The 23,044-nt window shown below is 51.7% G+C and overlaps 1 protein-coding gene across 3 annotated transcripts in view; it reads right to left on the bottom strand.

The window, feature by feature from the left end:
* Positions 1-23,044, bottom strand: part of LOC146822181 (tyrosine-protein kinase Src42A-like) — a 351,567-nt gene that overhangs the window by 58,426 nt on the left and 270,097 nt on the right. For all 3 annotated transcript variants that reach the window (XM_085613317.1, XM_085613319.1, XM_085613318.1), the window contains exon 6: positions 12,489-12,544. In XM_085613317.1, the coding sequence (XP_085469443.1) occupies positions 12,489-12,544 (56 nt within the window). The remainder of the gene's footprint in view (positions 1-12,488; positions 12,545-23,044) is intronic.

Here is a 23,044-nt window from a genome sequence, read left to right as displayed (position 1 = left end):
GCACCCATTGTGATATCCACAACAGTGACAATGTAAACATCACTGCAGGCCTGCCACCAGTAGCCTGGCTGTGCAGGTTTTAACTGCAAATATGACCTGGCAAACTAACCCCTTTTGAAAGGCCTAAACTTCCCTTTTAAATATGTATAAGTCAACCCCTACATAGGCCTTGTTGTCCATAGAGGCAGGGTGCATGGTATTTAAAAGTAGGACATGTAAAACATTAATGGTAAACTTGTCCTTATAGTGAAAATGCCCTCAAAGCTGAGCTGTAGTGGGTTTGGCTGTTCCATAGGAAAACAGTATGGAACTATATCATGACCTACTAAATAATAATCCTATAACTTGGAAATGGGACAAGCTGGATGGTGAAGTTGGATTTGTTCTAAATATTATGGAAAGGTAAGATTTAAAAAGTTATCTTTGCCCTGCCTAAAGCCCCTGAAAGCTAAATCTGCAGTTTGTTCTCCCATATTGGTCAGCCAGTAATTAGCATTTACATTGGAGTGAATGAGGTGCAAACTTGTTCCCAGGAGCAAAATAATAGACTGATCTGAATGGGCAGAGTTGACCACTCTGAACCTGAAAGAATATGCAAGTGTCATATCGTGCTTGAATGCCACATCCTGCTTGACAGGTATGTTGGGCCTTTTCATATCACACTTGGGTTGCACTTTAAGAGGCCTCCCCTGTCACATGCAAATTTTAGCTCACACCTAGGCAGGGTTCTTCTATTGTCTTCCCAGCCAGTCAGGCCCCAATCACAGTGGGCCTCTTTTGACATTACTGTGTCACAGCCTGTTTGATAGGTCTGCAAGGTTTATGTATAACCAGTAATGCTGTACTAATTTTCAGAGTGGGGGGGCGCAGTGATCAAAGTTACATCAATCAAGTCAGAGGGACTGTGAAAAATCCTGTAAAGAACAAGTGCAGTAAATTAACTATGCCCATTAAACAGGAGAGTGGTATGGGTGTGATATGTACCCTGTGGTGCATTCTGGAGCACAATGCCACAAATATATTACATAATCATGTTTGGTTGGGCACTGTTTTTTTTACAGACAGCAAATTGTTCATTGACATTGCAACCAAATCTGCACAGATATGCAGTTTTACTGATAAAACTATATTGCGCACAAACGACAATGTGTGGAAATCTGGTTTCAGTGAAAAATTATTATTTGCCCATTGTTAGACCTGGTACCGTTGGCGTGGGTCTCCCTTCCCTTTTTTGCTTTTGTCTCCTCTGTGTTTGCTGGTGTTAGATGCTCTGGGTGCTGTGCCACTGCCATCCAGTGCCACAGCGCGAATGCTCCCTATTGTAAATTGACTGTATGAATTGGTATAATCCTAATTGACCCAAGGAACATGATAGGAAAGTCGAATTTAGTATGCCTGAGCTCCAAATATTAAAGTGCATCTTTTAGTGACGATTATTTTTATATTCTGTGTTTAAAACTACCACTTTTGGGAAGTAGGTATTTTCTTGCCTAAGCCTTCCCGTGTGCTCTGCTGTTATGTGTATTGGCTGCCTGGCTTTGGAGGGTCAGGGCAGGTCGAGACCGACCTGGATTAAATAGAGGGATCTGCAGTTGGAGTATGGGGAGGGGTGACCCTTTGATCTGAGCAGGGCTGTGCAGGGCAAGGTGAATGATGGCTCCACCTCCCACTGTGTGTCTGATGGCAGGCCCCCTCTCCCTGAAAGGCAGGATGAAGCCTCGTAAATAAAGTGCTCCAGGACGACACCAAACTGGTTTGTGACTTTGTGACTTTTTGAGAACAAAGACTTTTGGGGTATAAAGATCTGTGCAAAAACCCCTACACAGTGTGTTACTTCTGGATGTCAAGACGAACCTCTGTCCGTGTAACGAGAGGGAAAGAACTTTGAAACTTTTATCCATCTTGCTGAAGCAACTACCCAAGGGCTGATTTGAGCTTGCCTCCTGCTGAAGTCTCAGGGACATCAGCCGTCCGGATTCCTATTTGAGAGGGATTCTACTCGCAGGTGAGGCCTCTGTTGAGAATTCCAGAGCCTCTAGTTCTACGCGGGCTGAACGTCATCGCATTGCTATTGTGGGCCGCCGCAGCTGAGGAGCTGTTGCCGCTGAGAGCCCACATTTGCCTGTGTTACCAAAGTCATCGTGATCGCTAATGTGGGCCGCCGCAGCTGAGGAGCTGTTGCCGCTGAGTGCCCGCATTTGCCTGTGTTACCAATTTCATCGTGATCGCTATTGTGGGCCGGCGCAGCTGAGGAGCTGTTGCCGCTGAGAGCCCGTATCTGCCTGTGTCACCAAAGTCATCGTGATCGATACTGTGGGCCGCCGCAGCTGAGGAGCTGTTGCCGCTGAGAGCCCGCATTTGCCTGTGCTACCAAAATCATCGCTATCGCTATTGTGGGCCGCTGCAGCTGAGGAGCTGTGCCGCTGAGTGCCCGCATTTGCAGTCCTACGAGAATCATCGCTATCGCTATTGTGGGTCGCTGCAGCTGAGGAGCTGTGCCGCTGCGAGTCCACTTGTCATCACTGCGGCTTCCTTGTGAGGCTGCGTGCCGTGCCCCTTTCAATCACAGGTACATTGTACATTACCGGGTCGTGTGGACCCCGGCCTCGAACTAAGTTCGTTCCACACGCTTTTTGAGTGCCTCTATGGCTTTGAAGTGAATCTGTAATTATGTGCATTGTGGTTTCCTGATCACTTTTGAGCCTTGTGTTAAGCCTATATAAAGATTCTTATTTTTCTATAGCTACTTGTGTGGTGTCCCTTTGTAGTGTCTTCACTGCGTTGTTGTGTATGGTCATACATGCTTCACACACTGCCTCTGAGATTAGCCTGTCTGCTCGTGCTATGTTACCACAGGGTTGAGCAGGGGTTATCAAAGGGTGTAGCCCCTTTCTCTGACTTAGGAAGAAGGATCCCTATTTGGACATCGGCGCCAGCCGCTGCCAACTAGAGATCCTCATTTCTAGCATTGGTGGCAGCGGTGGGATCAGGATTTGCATTTATGATCCTCATACAATAACTGGTGTACGCTAATAGTGAGCGTAGGCCTAGGCGCAACCACAGACGGTTTGATTTTGTTCTATTGTTGATTGTAATTGCCAGTTATGTCTAAAATGGGTAGGCCAACGTCCAATGCTTCGGAGGGCCTCATCTTTGAGGAAGACAGGTTAGAAACCTACACTGCCAAACAGCTAAAGTCTTTATGCAAGTGATTCACAGTCCCTGCTGCAGGTCTCTCTAGGAAGGAGGAGTATCAGAAGGCCCTTAAGGCCTGGTTATAAGCGAGATAGTCCGCTAGGAATGAGGGAGAGAATGCTGGAGGGCAGCAGGATGGCAAAGGGGATTTAGTGGGAGGTAAAGCACTTTCCAATCCAGGTACTAGTGTGTCCTCAAAGGGTCTGTCCCCAGAAGAGATGGAGGACAGGGAGAGATAGAAGGCATAGTTTGGAGATGGCCAAATTGGAAGGTCTGAAGGACCTAGAGAGTAAAAAGTTGGATATTGAGAATAACAGGTTGGCATTTGAACTTGAGAAAATGAAACTTGAGCATCAGAGAGTATTGAGGGAGTTGGAGATCAGGGCTAAGAGTTTGGAGATCTCCCCCTCTGGTGGCAGCATACCTTTAGTACCTACAGAGAGTAGGGTTTACATACTCAAGGATGTCATGAAGGATTTCCATAAGAGTGAGGATATTGTGCAATGGTTTGCCGCATATGAGATAGCCATGGTGTCCCACCGGGTCCCTGAGAAGGATTGGGGAGCGGGGTTGTGGGGACGCTTTGGGAGTGATGGGGGGGATACCCTGTTGGATCTGCCTGAAGATAGCAGGATGGTGTATGCCCATATGAAAGAGGCCTTGATAACGTGATATGGTTTGACCTCAGAAATGTACAGGCAGAGATTTAGAACCTGTAAGAAGTTAGAGGTTACCACTTGGAATGAATATGTGTCTTTTTTTTGCAGAGCAATGGATCGCTGGGTAAAGGGTAGCAAAGTGGAAACTTTTGAGCAATTGTATGATTTGTTTGCATGGGAGCATTTATCTGGTAACTGTTTTCCAGAGCTACGCCAGCACCTTATTGATAGCGAGCTAACTCACCCTAGGAAGCTTGCTGAGGAGGCGGACCGCTGGGTGAGCACCCAGGTTCGCAAGGGTCCAGTGGGAGATTCCGCCAAAGCTGGGCAGGGTCCCTAGCAGAGAGGAGGGGGGACAGGGGTAAACAGAGGGAGTTCCAGAGAGGGCCCCATAGTAATTCCCAAGGGAACTAAGGAGTGGTGTCCCAGCTTCCCCCTGAGAAGATGCCAGTGCCCCCGACAGGTAGGCCTGTTCAGAGGGGGCCTCTTACTTGTTTTAAGTGTGGTCAAGTGGGCCACCGGTATTACGATCCCCAGTGTCCTCAGAGGGACTCCAGTGCACCACCCCGTGCGCCCCCCACCAGATTGCTAGTGTAGCCCTGGGAGGGGAGGAGATGGGTGCCCAAGGTCGGTGGGATCCCATAGAATTGACACTTGTCTCGCTAGGAGCCTTTGAGAAGGTCCCTAACCCTGCACTGCCTGCTAACACTAAGAAGTACAGGCAGTGGGTGACCATCAATGGCCATAGGGTGGAGGCTCTGAGGGACACAGGAGCTAGTGTGACTGCTATCATCTCCCGGTTGGTGGCCAAAGAGCAGGTTGTCCCCCATGCATTCTGCCCAGTAGTGTCAGCAGACAACTCTGAGAGCCAGTGTGAGGTGGCTCAAGTTCCCTTTGAGTGGGGGGATCTCAGGAACTCTTCAAGTAGCTGTGAGGCCAGCCATGCCAGTAGACTATCTGTTGGGCAACTATTTAGAGAACTCCCCGTGGGCTACGGTTGAGAGGAAATATCACTTGGAAATTTTGGGTCTGCCTGAGTGGGCCTACGCGACCACTCGGTCCATGGCAGCTAGTCAGGATGTTCAGAAGGACCTGGAGCCTGAAAGTACGGCCCAGGCCCCTGCCTTGAAGAGAAGCGGTAGGGGGCGCGGGAAACCGGCCCCCTCAGTTGCCACGGTTCAGGAGGGAGCAGACCTTGAGGGAGATGCCTTGGAGCCTACAGGAGAACAAGTAGCCGAACTGGGGGACCTGCCTGAGCTGACCCAATGGCAGCCGGAAAGAGGGCCAACCAGAGAGGAATTTTGTGAACAGCGGAGAACGTGCCCTTCTCTTGAGGGGCTGTGTCGACAGGCTGTAGCTCAGGCAGCAGGTGATCAGTCAGGTTCACATCTGATCTATTGGGAGAATGACCTTCTTTACAGTGAGCCTAAGGTTACTGAGCCTGGGTCAGCCTGTGTGCTGGTGGTACCCCAGCGCTTCAGAGTCTTCCTACTGGGGTTGGATCACTATGTGCCATTGACAGGACATCTGGGGCAGACCAAGACCTTCGAGAGGCTGGTCACCCACTTTTATTGGCCCCAAATGCACAGGAGCTCAGATGCTCACTGCAGGACATGTGAAACTTGCCAGGCAAGTGGGTAGAGTGGGGAGAAGATCAAGGCCCCACTCCAGCCCTTTCCAGTTGTCAGTACCCCATTCAAGCGAGTGGGCATTGACATTGTGGGGCCTCTGGACCCCAAGACAGCCATGGGCAACAGGTTCATCCTGGTCTTGGTGGACCATGCCACCCGGTACCCTTAAGCCATCCCACTCAGGACTGTGATGGCCCCCGCGGTGGGATGTGCACTGATGGGGATTTTCTCCCATGTGGGATTCCCCAGAGAGGTGGTGTCTGATTTTTTTTTTTTTTTTGAGAACTTTTATTAACCATAGTTGCATCAATTGGCAGTGTACAATTCTGCGACAGAGCATCAGGTCAGCAATGTTCGAGTACATACAGTCAAATGTTTAAACACAGCCGTTTAGCCGACAACCCGGAGGTCCGGCGGCGGAGCTCAGTTGTACCTAGATAGAGGATTCAGGTGTGTACATTGCGTGTAAGCGAATCGGTGGTGCTTTTCTGTTATGTGTCGCGTTGTTTCTCAGCTAAAGCGCATTGTCCGCGTGTGAGGGGGGCGTTTCGTATCTGCCCGCTGCGCAGCATTGTCAGCTAGCTCCGGGGCTCACAGAAGGATGTGTGCTGGGTTCTGGGTTGTCCGTCAAGTGCCCTGATTTGTGGGCATCGGAGTCCCTGTGTCCCGCGTGTAGCGTGGGGTGGAGCGCGTCAAGGAGGTTGCAGCGTAGTTCGCAAGGGTGCGCGTGGCGACCGTTGCTATGATGGATCACATGCTCTGCTAGGGAGTGTAGTCAGTCGCCGAGTTGTACCCCGGGTGTGCAACGTAAACTTTAGGGATCAAGGCCAGGGTCGAGAACTCGGGTAGGGGCCAGAAGAAGAGGGGTGAGGGGGGGGGGAAGTGGAGATCCGCGTGCAGCAATGCGTGAGGAGATAGGGGCTGTCCAGCAGGGCGTATCCGGCCGCCCGGGGAGGGGTCGTCAGTGTGCGCGTCCTCTCGGGTAGCAGCGGTGGTAAGTCCCGCGCGTGCGCCAGAGCACAGCGCAAGAAGTATCCGACAGTAGTAGCCTGCCGCGCAGTATGTGAGATGTGTCAGGGGAATAAACAGGTCGAGGGGGCCAGGAGCTAATCCCACCAGGGTCTCAGACATGTTGCCAGCGATCTAGTAGTATATCAGTGCCCACCTGGTGTTTAGGTTATCCCGCGGGCTCGGCAGGCCGTCTGAAAGGTGGCGAGGAGGCCATCCCAAAGGTGAGCGATGGGGTACTGCCTGAGTGCCGCAGTTTCCTCACGGAGGAGCACTGCACTTTCCGCCTGCGCCCAGTTGACGAAGGATGCCCTCCAGTGCCTGATGTGCGGAGGGGCCGTCGCCTTCCAGTGCTTGGTGAGCAAGCGTTTGGCTGTAACAAGCCCCATGTCCCAAAAGCGCGCCTGTACTCTATTCGCTTTTGTGCGCCTGTACAGGCCCAAGATACACGCTTCCCACGTGCGTGGCAGCCGTCCGTCCGCGCCGCGCTCGATCAGTGACAGCACGTCACTCCAATACGTCTGCACGTCAGCACAGTGCCAGAGCATATGCAAAAGGTCCGCTCCTGGTGACGAGCACCGTGGGCAGGCGGCATCCGTCCGCAGGAAATATTTATTGATCTTCTCCGGAGTGAGATACGCTCGCTGTAATATGTAATATTGTATGAGCTTGAAGCGGGGGTTGCGTGGAACGTTAGCCGGGCTGGCCAGTATCATCGCCCATTCTTTATCTGTCCAGTCTCTGCCCCTGTCCGTTGCCCAGCGTTCCCTTAATGTCGAGGTGGTCAGTCGTGAGTGTGCGAGGAGTGCCTGCACCAGCCAGTGTATGACATGTGCGCCATTGCCCATAATATGCAGATATTGGATGAAGGCATGCGTCGGTAGCTCCGTCGTCATGTCACCCCAAGAGGCCGAGAGCGTCTGCATGAGGGAGGCATGCAGGAGGAACTGTCCTGCCGGGAGCGCCGTGTCGTCAGCCAGGGCGGCAAACGTCAGCAAGTCGCCGTCCTCATACAGGTCACCTAGCGTATCTACACCTGCCTGCTCCCACCCTGCCAAATGGGCCTCCGTGAGGGGTCCCGTCGGGCTAGGCATGCCCAGTAATGGCAACTCCGGAGCGTACGGTGTGGTCGCGCGCGTGAGGCGAAGGCACCTCTGGAAACACCTGCGCGCCACCGCCAGGTAAACCTGGGAGGCAGAGAGGTGGTGTCTGATAGGGGTACTAACTTCATTTCCAAATATATGAAGTCTCTGTGTGAAGAGTGTGGGGTGACTTATAAGTTTACGACTCCTTACCACCCCCAAGGTAATGGGCTGGTTAAGAGATTCAACCGGACCCTTAAGGGCATGATTATGGGCCTAGAGGAGCCCATGAGGCGTAAGTGGGACGTCCTCTTGCCATGCCTGCTTTTTGCTTACCGTGAGGTGCCACAGAAGTCCTTAGGGTTCAGTCCCTTTGAACTGCTCTATGGTCACCTGGTAAGAGGACCTCTGAGTCTGGTCAAGGAAGGCTGAGAGCAATCTCCCAGGAAACCTCCCCAGGATGTGTTTAGTTACATGCTGGCCTTAAGGAACCAGACTCGGCGTTTCAGAAAACTTTCTGAGGCAAATCTGGAAGCCAGCCAGGAAGAGATGAAATGCTGGCACGATCAGAATGCCACTCTGATTGAGTTTCAGCATGGTCAAAAGGTTTGGGGTCATGGCCCCAGTGGAGCCCTGTGCGCTCCAAGATAAGTGGACCGGCCCTTTTGAGGTGATGGAGCGCAAGAGTACTGTTACCTACATGGTGGACTTCCGGTCTCCCAGGAACCCCTTGCGGGTCCTGCATGTCAACCACCTGAAGCCCCACTTTGAGAGGTCTGAAGTGGGCATGCTTCTGGCCACAGATGCTGGAATGGAAGAGGAGAGTGAGCCTCTTCCTGACCTCCTGCGTGCAGAGGAGCAATACGGGTCAGTGGAGGGTGTGGTCCTCTCCTCGACACTGACCCCTGAGCAGCAGAGCGATTGTCGCCAACTGTTGGGGCAATTCAGTGACCTGTTCTCGCTGGTGCCTAGTGTCACTGATTGGTGAGTCCATGACGTAGACACTGGGGACAGTCCTCCTGTGAAGCACAAGGCTTACCGAGTGACTGACTGGGTCAGGGCATGCATTAAGGAGGAGGTCTCCAAAATGTTTGCTTTAGGGGTGATTGAATTCTCTAGCAGCCCTTGGTCCAGCTCCGTGGTCCTGGTACCAAAAGCTGCAGCGCCTGGTGCCACCCCAGAACTTCGGTTCTGCGTGGACTACCGAGGTCTCAATTCAGTCATGAAGACTGAAGCGCACCCCATCCCCAGAGCGGATGAGCTCATAGATCGGCTAGGGGCTGCACGGTACCTCAGCTCGTTTGACTTGACGTCTGGGTATTGGCAGATCGCCTTGACTGATGGGGCAAAGGAGAGGTCAGCATTCTCCACCCCAGATGGGCACTTCCAGTTCCGGGTGATGCCCTTTGGGATGAAGAATGCCCCTGCCACCTTTCTGAGGTTGGCCAACAGGGTGTTGGTTGGGCTGGAAAATGTCAGTGCTGCCTACCTGGATGACATTGCAGTGTTTAGTTCCTCATGGGAGGACCACCTGGACCTCCTGCGCCACCTCTGGAAAGTGTTGATGGCCCTGCGAAAGGCAGGCCTCACAATCAAGGCAAGTAAGTGCCAGCTTGGGCAGAGTTCTGTGGTGTATTTGGGACACCAGGTGGCGCGCGGCCAGGTGGCACACCCTACATCCCAAGATTGAAACCATCCTGGCTTGGGAGCCCCAAAAGACCCAGACACAGGTGAGAGTCTTTTTAGGACTCACGGGTTATTATAGGAGGTTTGTCAGGGGGTATGGCAACATTCTTGCACCCTTGACTGAGCTGACTTCTAAGAAGCAGCCAAAGATTGTGAACTGGACTGACACCTGTCAGAAAGCTTTTAACGCCCTGAAGACTGCCATGTGCACAGCACCGGTACTTCAGGCACCTAACTTTGCAAAAGAATTTGTTGTCCAGACAGACGCTTCCGAGCATGGTGTGGGGGGCATTCTGTCACAGATCAATGAGAAGGGCCTAGACCAACCTGTAGCCTTCATTAGTAGGAGGTTACTTCCACGGGAACAGAGGTGGAGTGCAATTGAGCGTGAGGCATTTGCTGTGGTCTGGGCACTGAAGAAGCTGAGACCATACCTGTTTGGGACTCACTTCCGGGTTCAGACAGACCACAGACCCCTCAGATGGTTAATGCAGATGATGGGGGAGAATCCAAAGTTGTTGAGGTGGTTCATTTCCCCACAGGGTATGGACTTTACAGTGGAACACCGCCCCAGTACAGATCACGCCAATGCTGATGGTCTGTCCAGATTTTTCCGCCTTAGTGATGAGAACTCCTAAGTGGGTGGGTAGTTCTCCCCACATTTCAGCTGGAAGGGACGCGTGTTAGACCTGGCACCATTGGCGTGGGTCTCCCTTCCCTTTTTCGCTTTTGTCTCCTCTGTGTTTGCTGGTGTTAGATGCTCTGGGCGCTGTGCCACTGCCATCCAGTGCCACAGCGCGAATGCTCCCTATTGTAAATTGACTGTATGAATTGGTATAATCCTAATTGACCCAAGGAACTTGATAGGAAAGTCGAATTTATTATGCCTGAGCTCCAAATATTAAAGTGCATCTTTTAGTGACGATTATTTTTATATTCTGTGTTTAAAATTACCACTTTTGGGAAGTAGGTATTTTCTTGCCTAAGCCTTCCCGTGTGCTCTGCTGTTATGTGTATTGGCTGTCTGGCTTTGGAGGGTCAGGGCAGGCTGAGACCAACCTGGATTAAATAGAGGGATCTGCAGTTGGAGTATGGGGAGGGTGACCCTTTGATCTGAGCAGGGCTGTGCCGGGCAAGGTGAATGATGGCTCCACCTCCCACTGTGCGTCTGATGGCAGGCCCCCTCTCCCTGAAAGGCAGGATGTAGCCTCGTAAATAAAGTGCTCCAGGAGGACACCAAACTGGTTCTGGCTGGGTTCAGTGATTTGTGACTTTTTGAGAACAAAGACTTTTGGGGTATAAAGATCTGTGCAAAAACCCCTACACGGTGTGTTAATTCTAGATGTCAAGACGAACCTCTGTCCGTGTAACGAGAGGGAAAGGACTTTGAAACGTTTATCCATCTTGCTGAAGCAACTACCCAAGGGCCTGATTTGAGCTTGCCTCCTGCTGAAGTCTCAGGGACATTAGACTTCACCCATCAGCCGTCCGGATTCCTATTTGAGAGGTATTCTACTCGCAGGTGAGGCCTCTGTTGAGAATTCCAGAGCCTCTGGTTCTACTGCGGGGAACGCGGGCTGAAAATCATTGCATCGCTATTGTGGACCGCCGCAGCGGAGGAGCTGTTGCCGCTGAGAGCCCGCATTTGCCTGTGTTACCAAAGTCATCGTGATCGCTATTGTGGGCCGCCGCAGCTGAGGAGCTGTTGCCGCTGAGAGCCCGCATTTGTCTGTGTTACCAATGTCATCGTGATCGCTATTGTGGGCTGCCGCAGCTGAGAAGCTGTTGCCGCTGACAGCCCGCATTTGCCTGTGTTACCAAAATCATCGCTATCGCTATTGTGGAGCGCTGAAGCTGAGGAGCTGTGCCGCTGACAGCCCGCATTTGCCGTCCTACGAGAATCAACGCCATCGCTATTGTGGGCCGCTGCAGCTGAGGAGCTTTGCTGCTGAGTGCCCGCACTAGTCACCACTTCGAGGATCTTGCTATCTATCACCTGTGGGTGCCGCTGGGTGCCTGCCTTTAAGCCCCGTCCCAGGATTATTGTGAGTGCGCGTCGCGGACCGCTACAGCGGGGAGCTGTGGCCGCTGGGAGTCCACCTGTCATCACCGCAGCTTCCTTGTGAGGCTGCGTGCCGTGCCCCTTTCAATCTCAGGTACATTGTGCATCACCAGGTCGCGTGTACCCCGGCCTCGAACTAAGTTCGTTCCATATGCTTTTTGAGTGCCTCTATGGCTTTGAAGTGAATCTGTAATTATGTGCATTGTGGTTTCCTGATCGCTTTTGAGCCTTGTGTTAAGCCTATATAAAAATACTTATTTGTCTATAGCTACTTGTGTGGTGTCCCTTTGTAGTGTCTTCACTGCGTTGTTGTGTATGGTCATAAATGCTTCACACACTGCTTCTGAGATAGGCCTGTCTGCTCTTGCTACATTACCACAGGGTTGAGCAGGGGTTATCAAAGGGTGTAGCCCCTTACTCTGACTTAGGAAGAAGGATCCCTATTTGGACATCGGCGCCAGCCGCTGCCAACTAGAGATCCTCATTTCTAACACCCATCACCAAGTAAAGTATCTTGATTGTTTTGATCTTATTAAAATGTGTGTTTCTATCACAATTTAGAACTGCAAAAGTGTTTCATTCGTACTTTTAAACTACTGATATATTTTTAAATATTTGTACAGTCCATTTACATGTTGTTGTGTTGAAACAAATAACATCCTACAGCCACCAACAAGATTGTCACATAATTCAATTTACAAGTTCCTCTCACCTTTTAGGTAGAGAATGAAAAGTAAACACCAATCTCCATGTTTAAGAATAAGCAGCAATTTGACAGAAGACAGATTGTCCTCAAATGTTCATGTCTTTGGTTCCTGTTATTGGATTTTTGTAATTTGGATGTAATTTTATTGATCGAATTTTACTGAATTATTCTAATTCATTTTTGTATTTTTAAGATTTAGCATTTTGACTTTAGTACTGTTTTGGTTTTGCATACATTCTTTACACATTGCCACTAAGTTAAGCCTGTCTGCTCTGTGCCATAGCTACCGGGGGCTGAGCTCGGGTTCATTTAATCTCTTTAATGGTTCACTCTGACGTGGGTTGTGATTATTACTTGACTTGAGTTCTCACTCCCCTCAACTAAAACCTGATTCCTCACAGGACTAAATGTGAATACGGCAATGTAAAATATTATTTTAAAAACCCATAGAGACCTCACCTGGATAGCAAAATCCACCAGCGCAAAGAACTCCAGATCTTTCCTCGGTCGGTGACCTGTCAATGGGAGATAAATTCCATGTTAGTAGATTTTTGATAAGTGAGAAAAGCTTCAGATTGCAACAAATGAATCTATCAGGTCATATCTGTGGACTAAGACTCCTTCAAACAATCCCACAGCACAGAACACAGCAGCATTTATATGTCGGTTCCTGCATCAGGCTTGCAGTTTTCATGAAGCTAAATATTGAACATTCAGAAATGTTAGGACTCAAAGCTATGGATGTAAGAGGCACATACTGTGTGCTTTATATTTGGGCAGAGGGACCTAGGATGAAGATCTGGTACCTTAGGACATGCTGTACTCATCACTGCTGGGGCACCAAGATCGAAATGATCAATACGATGCAGAGATCTCTCTCACCCAAGGAGGTGAGGATGAAGAAAAAAAGAGCAGAATTTCTTGAGCTTCAGATCTGAAAGACACAGAAATCAATGTGTTCCAGAAGCAATTCCAAGTATTTCATGATTTATTCTCTCCATTCGGTACACCGAACATCTCATACCATTAACAAAGCTTGAGAGACCCATGTGAAGGTTGTCGCCGGTGGCTATCTGCTTTAGACCATTGTTGTAAGATGAGCGTATGGATCCTTAGAGGTGGGATTCAGGGCTGACGAGTAGACCGAGGTGTGTGATGGAAGCATGCACTGCTGCTGCTCATGCTTTGTATCTGTGTATTTGTGTGTATAGACACATGTTTAACTCATACATTGCTGCTGCTGCATCTGTAGTCTTTGTGTGAAAGGAACATGAAGCATGTACTGTGGCTGCTCGCACATGTATGGGGAGAGTAAGGGAAGCATCATGCTGTTCTCCCCAAAGAGTACATTTTCAGAACTGTTGACCTTGTGGTGTATTCTAATACGGAATTACAGCTTCTTGGTAAAAGATCTGAATTGAACTCTCATTACAAAGATAGGCGGCATGTGTGGTTTTTCTGCCAGAGATTTCTAGAATCCCATGCTGCTGACCAATCAGAAACTGTTCTGTGACTATTTCTGAAACTTGTAAAAACCTTTTTAGCAAAGAAAAGCCAAAACAGATTGCATTCCAATAGAAGGTGTCGGCAAAAGACTCCCATATAAGTCCCAAGTCATCCGCTCTATAAGGCCGTGTCCGCTTGGCTCCTCTATGTGGAACCTACGACTTCTAGCTGTTGACTCATGAGGCACAATTGTGTCAAAATCCCAAAACATACTGATTACAAACATTAGCCCTTAGTGCATCTCTGGTTTTATGCCCTTTCTTTTTCACTGCTCACCATAGCAGTCAGTAACCATTCACACAGAGCAGTCGGTCAGCGTTCACAAAGAGCAGTCGTAACCGTTCACAAAGAGCAGTCGTAACCATTCAGTCGGTAACCGTTCACAAAGAGCAGTCGTAACCGTTCACAAAGAGCAGTCAGTACCATTCACGAAGTACAGTCAGTAACTGCTCACAAACAGAAGTCACTAATCATTCACAAAGACCAGATGATAACCCTCCCCAAAGAGCAGTAGGTCACCATTCACAAAGAGCAGCGGGTAACTACAGTGAAAGAGCAGTCACTAACTGTTCATGAAGAGCAGGTGTTCGCCATCCACAAACAGCAGTCGGTAACCCTTTACAAAGAGCATTCGGCCACCATTCACCAGGAGCAGCCAGTAACTGTCCAGAAAGTGCAGTCGGTAACCATTCTCAAAGAGCAGGCGTTACCATTCACCAAGAGCAGGCGTTACCATTCTCAAAGAGCAGGCGTTACCATTCACCAAGAGCAGGCGTTACCATTCTCAAAGAGCAGGCGTTACCATTCACCAAGAACAGTTGGTAATCGATCATAAAGAGCAGTCGGTAACCAAAGAGTGGTCTTTGATAACCATGGAAAGCTCTCAAAGTAGTAGCTGTTTTTATTTTTTATTTTATTAATTTATAAAGTTTTATATAGCGCGAACATGACCCTAGAGGGTATCTGAGCGCTTTACATGAGAGGAAGGCAGGATATAGTTGTGAAAACAGAAACTCGTCCTATGTATGAATGAAGATTAGTAAATTTGCCCTCTATAGAGAATCATCAATGTAGTAGTCCTACGCCATACAAGAATAGTAGGTAGGTATACAGTCAATAAGGTATACAGTCAGACGGTGTTATCAATAAAACATAAGGTGATTATCTTAGGGCAAAAACTTGTTCATCAGAAGTGTTTTCACTTCTTTCTTGAAGGAGGAGGTAGACGAGATTAGGCAGACATCCGGCGGCAGAGAGTTCCAAATCTTAGGGGGGAAACCCAAGAAGACTCTGAAGCACGTTTTCTTTTTGTGGAAAATCCATGGTTTCAGTAGCAGGGAGCTTGCGCTTTGTGAAGATCTGCACCCCCCCCCCGATAATTCTAGCTTTTGTGGCAAATATCTGGAGGTCTTGAAATGCAGGGCTTCATGAGTCATGCAAACAATCTTTAGTTGTATTCTTGTCTCATAAGGGAGTCAGCTCTGTGCTTTTAGGAGGATATGTGAATATTTATTTTTGTTCCGGAGACAAGTCTGGCAGCAGCGTTAAGGGAGGCCCTTAGTGGGGCCAGTTTATATCTAGGTAGGCAGCATAGTGTGGAGCTTCCGTAGTCCAACCTGGGCAACACAAGAGCTTGGACCCCAAGTGTTGGAAGGTGGATGTCCTGGAGGGCGCCGGGTTCAACCGGGGCCATGACCCATACTTTTTGACCTGGCTCGAATTCTATGGTAGAGGAGTTCCGGTCGTACCACCGCTTCATGTCCTCCTGGCTGGCCTCGAGGTTGGCTTCGGCCATGGCTCGGAACTTGCGGGTCTGGTTTCGGAGGGTCAGGAGGTATCGGTAGACGTCAGGAGGGGTGCCTTGGGGCTTCGTCTCCCAGCCCTCCTTGACCAGGCTGAGCGGTCCGCGGACCGGGTGTCCGTACAATAGTTCAAACGGGCTGAACCCCAGGGACTTCTGCGGGACCTCCCGATAGGCAAACAGGAGGCACGGCAGCAGAACATCCCATCTCCGCCTGAGGGGCTCTTCCAGGCCCTGGATCATTCCCTTGAATGTTCTGTTGAACCGCTCAACCAGTCCGTTCCCCTGAGGGTGATAGGGGGTCGTGAATTTGTACGTGACCCCGCACTGCTGCCACAGGGACCGCATGTACCTGGAAATAAAGTTCGTGCCTCTGTCGCTCACCACTTCGCGGGGAAATCCCACTCGGGAGAAGATCCCCATTAAGGCCCGGCCTACCACGGGGGCCGTTATAGTTCTCAGCGGGACCACCTCCGGGTACCTGGTGGCGTGGTCCACGAGGACCAGGATGAAGCGGTGGCCCAGGGCGGTTTGGGGGTCCAGGGGCCCCACGATATCGATTCCGACCCGTTCGAACGGGGTGCTGACGGCTGGAAAGGGTTGGAGGGGGGCCTTGACCCGACCCCCCGTCTTCCCGCTGGCTTGGCAGGTCTGGCAGGACCGGCAGTGGTTGTCCACGTCTCTCCGCATCTGGGGCCAGTAGAAGTGGGTCACCAGACGGCTGTACGTTTTGTCTTGCCCCAAGTGTCCGGCGAGGGGCACATCATGTGCCAGGTTGAGCAGGAACTCCCGGAAGCGGAGGGGGACCACCAACACTCGGCTGGCCCCGAGTTCTGCCACTTTCTGCTCACTGTATAGCAGGCCCTCGGCCCAGTAGACCCAGTGGGTGCCGGTCTGGTCCCCGTTGGCTTGGGCGGACGCTTGTTGGCGGACCCCTTCGAGAGTGGGGCAGGACTGCTGCTCTTGTTGGAACTGCTCCCGGGTGGGGCCCCCTTCGTGTCGCCATTGTGTCAGCTCTGGTAAGGCGCACGGGGAAACCATCTCCTCGGGGGAGGATTCACTAGGTCCAGGGTCGGTGTCCGCCTCCCCCTCGCTGATGGCGGGAGGGGGTGCGGGCCCCTCGGGCGGGGCGGCCCTGGAGGCCGAGGAGGAGCGGGGGGCCCGGGCGGTCATGGACCGGGTGATGGCGCAGGCCCAGTCGGATAGTCCCAGCATTCGGAGGTGCTCTCGTCGCTCTACTTGAGCCCAGGGGGAACTCTCCAAGTCGTTCCCCAGGAGGCAGTCGACGGGGGCGTCGTCGCGTACCGTCACCTTCAGCAGGCCCGTCACCCCTCCCCATTCGAAGGGGACCAGGGCCATCTGGCACAGGCTTTCGCTGTTGTCGGCCGTCCGGACGGGGCACAGCACATTCGGTAGGATCTGTTCGGGGGTCACCAGGTGGCAGCGGACAGCGGTGACACTGGCGCCGGTGTCACGAAGGGCTTCGGCCCGTTGTCCATTGACCGTGACCTGCTGCCGGTACTTCTGGGTGTTGCTTGGGATGGGGGTGCAGGGTACCATTTCTCGGCTACCCAGGCAGACCAAGGACATGGCTGCCGGCTCCCATTCAGTGGTCCCTCGGTCGAGGGTCTCCTCTTCCTCTTATTCTTCTCCCAGGGCGGCGGCCGCCAGCTGTCGGGGCGGGGGCCTGCCGGCCCCGTTTCGTCGGCTCAGGGGGCAGACCGGATCGCTGGCATAGTGTCCGGTTTGTTGGCAGCTGTAGCACGTTACTGGTGGTCGAGGTCCGGGTCTGGCCGGGGGCGCCCCCCTTCGGGCTAGGCTCGGGGAGAGTTGTTGCTGCGGTGGCCCTCGAGGGGGGCTCCTGGGGGCCCCGGCGGGAGGGTCTCGGTTCCTGTTCGGCCCTCCCCCTCCACCGCGTTGGCGGGGGGGTCCGGTGGGGTTCCTCTGGTACTCCCCCATTGAGTTCCGGGGGACCCGGGAGTTGACCCATCGATCGGCCTCGACGGCGAGTTTTCGCGGGTCGGTCATCTTGCTGTCGAGGAGGTGCTGCCTCAGTTCCACGAAGCAATTGTTGGAGAGATGTTCCCACACGATGAGGTCGACCAGCTGCCCGTAGGTGGTTACTTTGCTGCCTTTGATCCATCCTTCTAGGGCCCGACTGAAAAAGTCCACATACTCCACCCAGGTGGTACCCGGGATTTTCCTGCAGTCCCTGAACCGCTGGCGGTACATCTCCGCTGTTAGCCCGTAGCGGGTGAGCAGGGCCGCCTTCATGTGATCGTAGGAGGTCATCACCTCCTCCGGCAGCTGGAGCAGTGTGTCTCGACCCTCACTCAGGAACCGCCCCCACAGGCCCGCGCCCCAGTCTTTTCGGGGCACCCGATGAGAGGTCATGGCCACCTCGTAGGCCTTGAACCATTGTTGAATGTCGTCTTTCTTGTAGTACTCCTTGACGACCTCTTTCGGGATATGTACCTTGGTCTCGGAAGGCGGTAGGGTGTCTCTAGTACTGGGGGCGTTGGTCTCTCCGTTCTTGGCCTTGATTTCGAGCTCCTTGAGACTGCGCTCGTGCTCAAGGGTCAGTTTATTTTCCTCCAACTCCCGGTGTCGCCTCTTCTCCTCTATCTCCTCTTGAAGCCGTAGCTGCTCTAGGGCTAGTTTCTTTTCCGCCAGCTGGAGTTCGCCGTCCAGCCGCAGTCGTGCGAGCTCTAGCTCGTGGTTCCGTACCTTCTTCCGCTCTCGTATTTCTTCTTCGGAGAGGCCGGTTTCTAGGCTCTTTCTTCCTCCGGTTGCCGGAGTCAGTGCGGTTGATGTGGTCTCAGTCAGGGGCAAGGGACCCTCTTCCTGGGAGGGGCCCGCCCCGGCCTCCAGCCATGTCCTCAGAGCTTTCTGCATCTCCTCTTTGGTACCTAGGCCGGTGGTTGTAATGCCTTTGGCTTTGCAGAACTGTTTTAACTCTTTGTGCGTATATTCTTCCAGCCGTTCGGGCTGGAACTCCATTGTCGCGTTGTTTTCCTGGCTGCTCATGATTTACTGTTCGTTTGGATGGGTAGCTAGTGGGTACTGGCTGGTACGTACTGCGTTCGGCTCGGATCCCGTCGCTGGCCACCAAATGTTGGAAGGCGGACCCCGAGGAGTCGGCGAGACCACCAAGGGGGGCCCTCCCTCTGTACGAAGTAGCCGAGCGCTGCCGAGAAGTCTCCTGAGAGATCCTTCTCCTATCACGTACTAGCACAGTAACACCACCACACAGGACTCGAGGAGGTTGTCTCAAGACAAGCAATTCATTATCAGCAATAAAAAGGTTACGAGGTCAATATTTACACGAAGGGATCGAGGGATCCACCAAAAGTCTCAGTGTCTCTTTGGAAGGGTAGGGGTAGCGGGACAGTCTTTAGCAGGGGTGCGGTACGAGGGCACCTGGGGCCCAGTTCTTATCCTCAAGCTGGAGGGCCTCCGGATCTCGGAGGGGTCGAGCCGCGACGGCGTCAGCAGGGCTCTGGCGTTCAGTTCGTGGAGAGCCGCGATCAAATCAGCAGGGCTCTCAAGATGGTTTCTGCTCAACTCGAGCCGCGACGTCGTCAGCAGGGCTCCGAGGGAGGCTTCAGCGAGGTTGGGCCGCGACAGCGTCAGCAGGGCTCCGATGTTCCGGGTGGCTTCAAGGTGTTCACAAGAAGGAGCCGCGACGCAGTCAGCAGGGCTCGTGATGGTTCCGACAAAAGTTCTTCTTCGTGGGGTCAGCCGCGATTCAATCAGCAGGGCTCTCGACTCCGGGATACTACTGCCGGTCTGTGGCGGCGTCGCCCCAGATATAGGTCTGGAGCCCTTTGATGTCCGGACCCAGGCGCCCGGTGGGGGCGGAGGAGCCGGGTGGAGGTGGCCAGACGCCCAGCATGAGAGGCGCCAGGCCCACGAGAGGTGCAGGGCGATCACACCTAGAGAGGGGAGGACAGTTGGGGGTCCCATCGATACTGTCCTCCGCCGGGGGCGATGAATGGTTCCTGCGGCACCCCCTGGCCAGTTCGTGGTGCCTCGATGTCGGGGCTTCGCTGGGGTCGGGGCCGGGTTGAGCGGGGTGGCACTGGCTGGTGCACAGTGTCACGTGGAGGCCAACAAGATGGCGGAGCCGCGAGGGGTACGCGACCTCGTGCAGCTCAGGATGAGGGGTCTCGGTGCAGTTCAGAAGGGTGGCCCGTGAAGGCCGGGGCGGGTAACGGGCACAATCCACGGGGGTAAGGGCCACGCCACGAGGCCGGGTCCAACACCAAGCTTAAAGTCTTCCTATAGGAGGAAGGGTTTAAGTTTCCTTAGAATACTCATCTGGTAATTCACTCCTTTGGTGGCATTACTGATATGGTTTACTGATATGATTCTGCATATTCAGGTATCTGTTTAGTCTACTTCCCATGGACCTAGCGGAGTCAATAATGTGAGGAAAACAGTTGAGGGCTGTTAGATGCTTCATCCAAAGGTCGATCTTGGTTGTGTGGTGAATCTTGGGTGCTGTGGAGAGCAGCCTTCAGGCTCATCTTGAAGGAGTGTTAAGCAGCTTGTTTTACCAGTTTAATCATGTAGTGTAGGTTAAACGAAAAAGAACCAAACAGTGTATGTATATAAAAAGATGTCTATTTATTACGCAACACTCACTAACAAATTGGTATATCTTCTACCTAGAAATATCAACCCAAATACACAACAATACTTCAATTGCAATCAGGTAAGTAAGCACAAAATAGACTGTTCTCCAGGGGGACACCAAACCATATACTACAAAAGTGGAAAGCAAACAGCAACTGAAGTTGGGGCTTGGACCAGGAGACTGAGAGGAGCTGGGGAAACTAGGAACAACCCAAGGTTAGTACCCAGGAACCTCACGGAGCTGTGTGCAGAGTGGAAACACAGTCATGTGTCCAATAGAAATCAACGGAAAAGTCGCGGTTGCAGTTTTTAAGAAGGACCCTTCCCAGTGGACTTTGAAGAAACCCCATAGAAGACAGAAGGTTGGAGAGTCACCCCATCAGTGGATACCCCAGGAACCAGGACACCTACACCAGGGAAGCCAGGTGCATAGGTGTGAGGTGACGTCAGAAACCGCTGTAGACCACAATGAGAGACTTTGAAGAAGAAGCCACTGGAGAAGACTGTCCAAGGGTGGATTCTTGAAGAAGAGAACCTGTAAGCAGAGAGAACCGAGTCTATGCCACTAGGAGGTGACCAGGAGGCACGGAAGAGCAATGCCAACTTATGTCGGACGGCTCAGAAGTGTTGACAGTGACCTTGACACTTTCAGGCGTGAGTCTTGTCCCACGACGAATCTGAGGACCCACCCACAGGTAAGCCCTTTCATACCCTAGGAAAGGGGTTAGGATGACTGAGTGGGTTCCTACCAGAGGAGGGGCTGGACAGAGGGGAGGATACTCCCATGTCCTTTGTCCAGTTTCGCAAAGAGCGGGAGCCTGAAACCTTATAACTCTTCGACCGGCTGGACACTTGTACTTTGCCAGGAGCCTAGACTGCATCAAGGAAGACTCCTGCTGCTCCTGGTCTAGCTCTTCTGAAAGTCTTCTTCGTCGTCTGTGTCTGTGCTTCTTCCAGGATCTTTAACAGGGAGCCAAGAGCTACCTGATTTGGTTCAAACTGGAGTATGCAAAGACGGCCCCAAATGTGCTCTTCAAAGCAGTCTGATGGTGCTGGCAAGTACCTCCACTCCAACCCAATACACTAAGTCCTGTCTAGGAGTGGGTCACACCTCCGTTTGACAGGAAACCTATTGTTCTATCGTACCTTGCTTGAGCTCAGCTCGGCAGCAGGAGGGCAGAACTGTGTATGTGATCGGCAGCAGCAGTAGCTTGCTAGCCGACCCTGAGAGGCTGTTACCGGGAGTACCGGGGACTTCCTGAAGGAGCGCCCCAGTGCATGGAATCATACCTCCAACACTGGTAATGGTGTTGGGCTATGATTCCAACATGTTTGATGCAACACATGCCCAGGTTCGGCACAGCCATTAAAAAGTTAGCCATCACGTAATGACGCATGGACACTATATGCATCAAAATGGCTGATCGCACTTACAAAGCCTAGGGATTCGACCGCAGGGTTTGTAGGGGTGTCCTGCTCATGTAGGGGCACCCTCACACTTATAACCTAGCACCCTGCCTTCAGGATTGAAAAGCCTACCTTAGGGGTGACTTATAGGTTTTAAGTGTAGTGCCCTCAGATATAAGGAAACTTATATTTGTCATAAGTGATTCTAGCACCAGCTTACACAGGCTACAATGGTGGCCTGTAGTCACAGTTTGAGTGGTCACCCATGGGTGGCATAATGCATGCTTCAGCCCATGAGAGACCCCCGGTGTACCTATGCCCTGGATACCTTAGTACCATATACTATGGACTTATAGGGGTACACCAGTAGCCAATTGTGGAGGTACATAAGTACTTACCATGTCAAATGTAGGTCTGGCTAGGATCCTGCTAACCAAGACTCCAGCCACTGTGCTTCCTCCCAAAAACCAGCCACTAACTCTCCCCAAAGAGCAGTCGCTCACCATGCACAAGGAGCAGTTGGTAACCATTCACAAAGAACAGTTATTCACCTTTTACCTAGAGTAGTCGATAATCGGTCACTAAAGCAGGCAGTAACCATTTAACAAGAGCAATCAGTAACCACTGAAAAAGAGCAGTCAGTAACCGTCCACAAATTCTAGTTCACCATTCGCAAAGAGCAGCCACTGTTCCTAGCCTGCAAACACTGGAACAGGCTTCCTCTTGATCTTCGCATGGAGCCTTCTGAAGCAAGATTCCGATTAAAATTGAAAACCCACCTATTTCTGTGTAAAAACTAACCTTTTTTTTGTATTTGGATTCGGGCGTGCCCCGGACTTTGTTCTTTTAGGGGAGCAGCGGCATTTGTTAGCGCGGGGACACACTATGTTAGTGTATCCAGGCGCTCTAGAAATGGTTTTATTATTATTTATTATTAGCAGCCAGTAACTGCTCGAAAAGTGCAATCAGTAACTGTTCACAGAGAGCAAGCATCACCATTCACTAAGAGCAGTCGGTACCCATTCACAAAGAGCAGTCGGTCACCATTCACAAAGAGCAATCGACTACCGTCCACCAAGAGCAGTTGGTAACCTTTCACAAAGAGCAGTCATCACCGTTCACAAAGAGCAGTCAGTAAGCGTTCACAAAGAGCTGCCGGTCACCGGTCACAAATCGCAGACAGTTACTGTTCACAAAGAGCAGTGGGTCACCGTTCACAGAGAGCAGTCGGTCACCATGCACAAAGAGCAGTCAGTAACCATTCACAAAGAGTAGTTGGTAACCACGCAGCAAGAGAAGTTGGTCACCGTTTACAAAGAGCATTCTGTATCCCCTCAAAAAGAGCAGTAGGTAACCATTCTCAAAGAGCAGTTGGCAACCTTTCACAAAGAGCAGTCGTTCACTGTTCACAAAGAGCAGTCGTTAACCGTTCACAAAGAGCAGTCGTAAACGTTCACGAAGAGCAGTCGTTCACCATTCACAAAGAGCAGTCGTTCACCGTTCACAAAGAGCAGTCGGTAAACGTTCACGAAGAGCAGTCGTTCACCATTCACAAAGAGCAGTCGTTAACTGTTCACAAAGAGCAGTCGTTAACCGTTCACAAAGAGCAGTTGGTAACCGTTCACGAAGAGCAGTCGGTTACCGCTCACAAAGAGCAGTCGTT

The sequence above is a fragment of the Triturus cristatus genome, chromosome 6 (assembly GCF_964204655.1).
Source record: "Triturus cristatus chromosome 6, aTriCri1.1, whole genome shotgun sequence".
Classification (NCBI taxonomy): Eukaryota; Metazoa; Chordata; class Amphibia; order Caudata; family Salamandridae; genus Triturus; species Triturus cristatus.
Note: the sequence above shows the minus strand (reverse complement) of the source record. Positions and strands in the feature narration are given on the sequence as shown.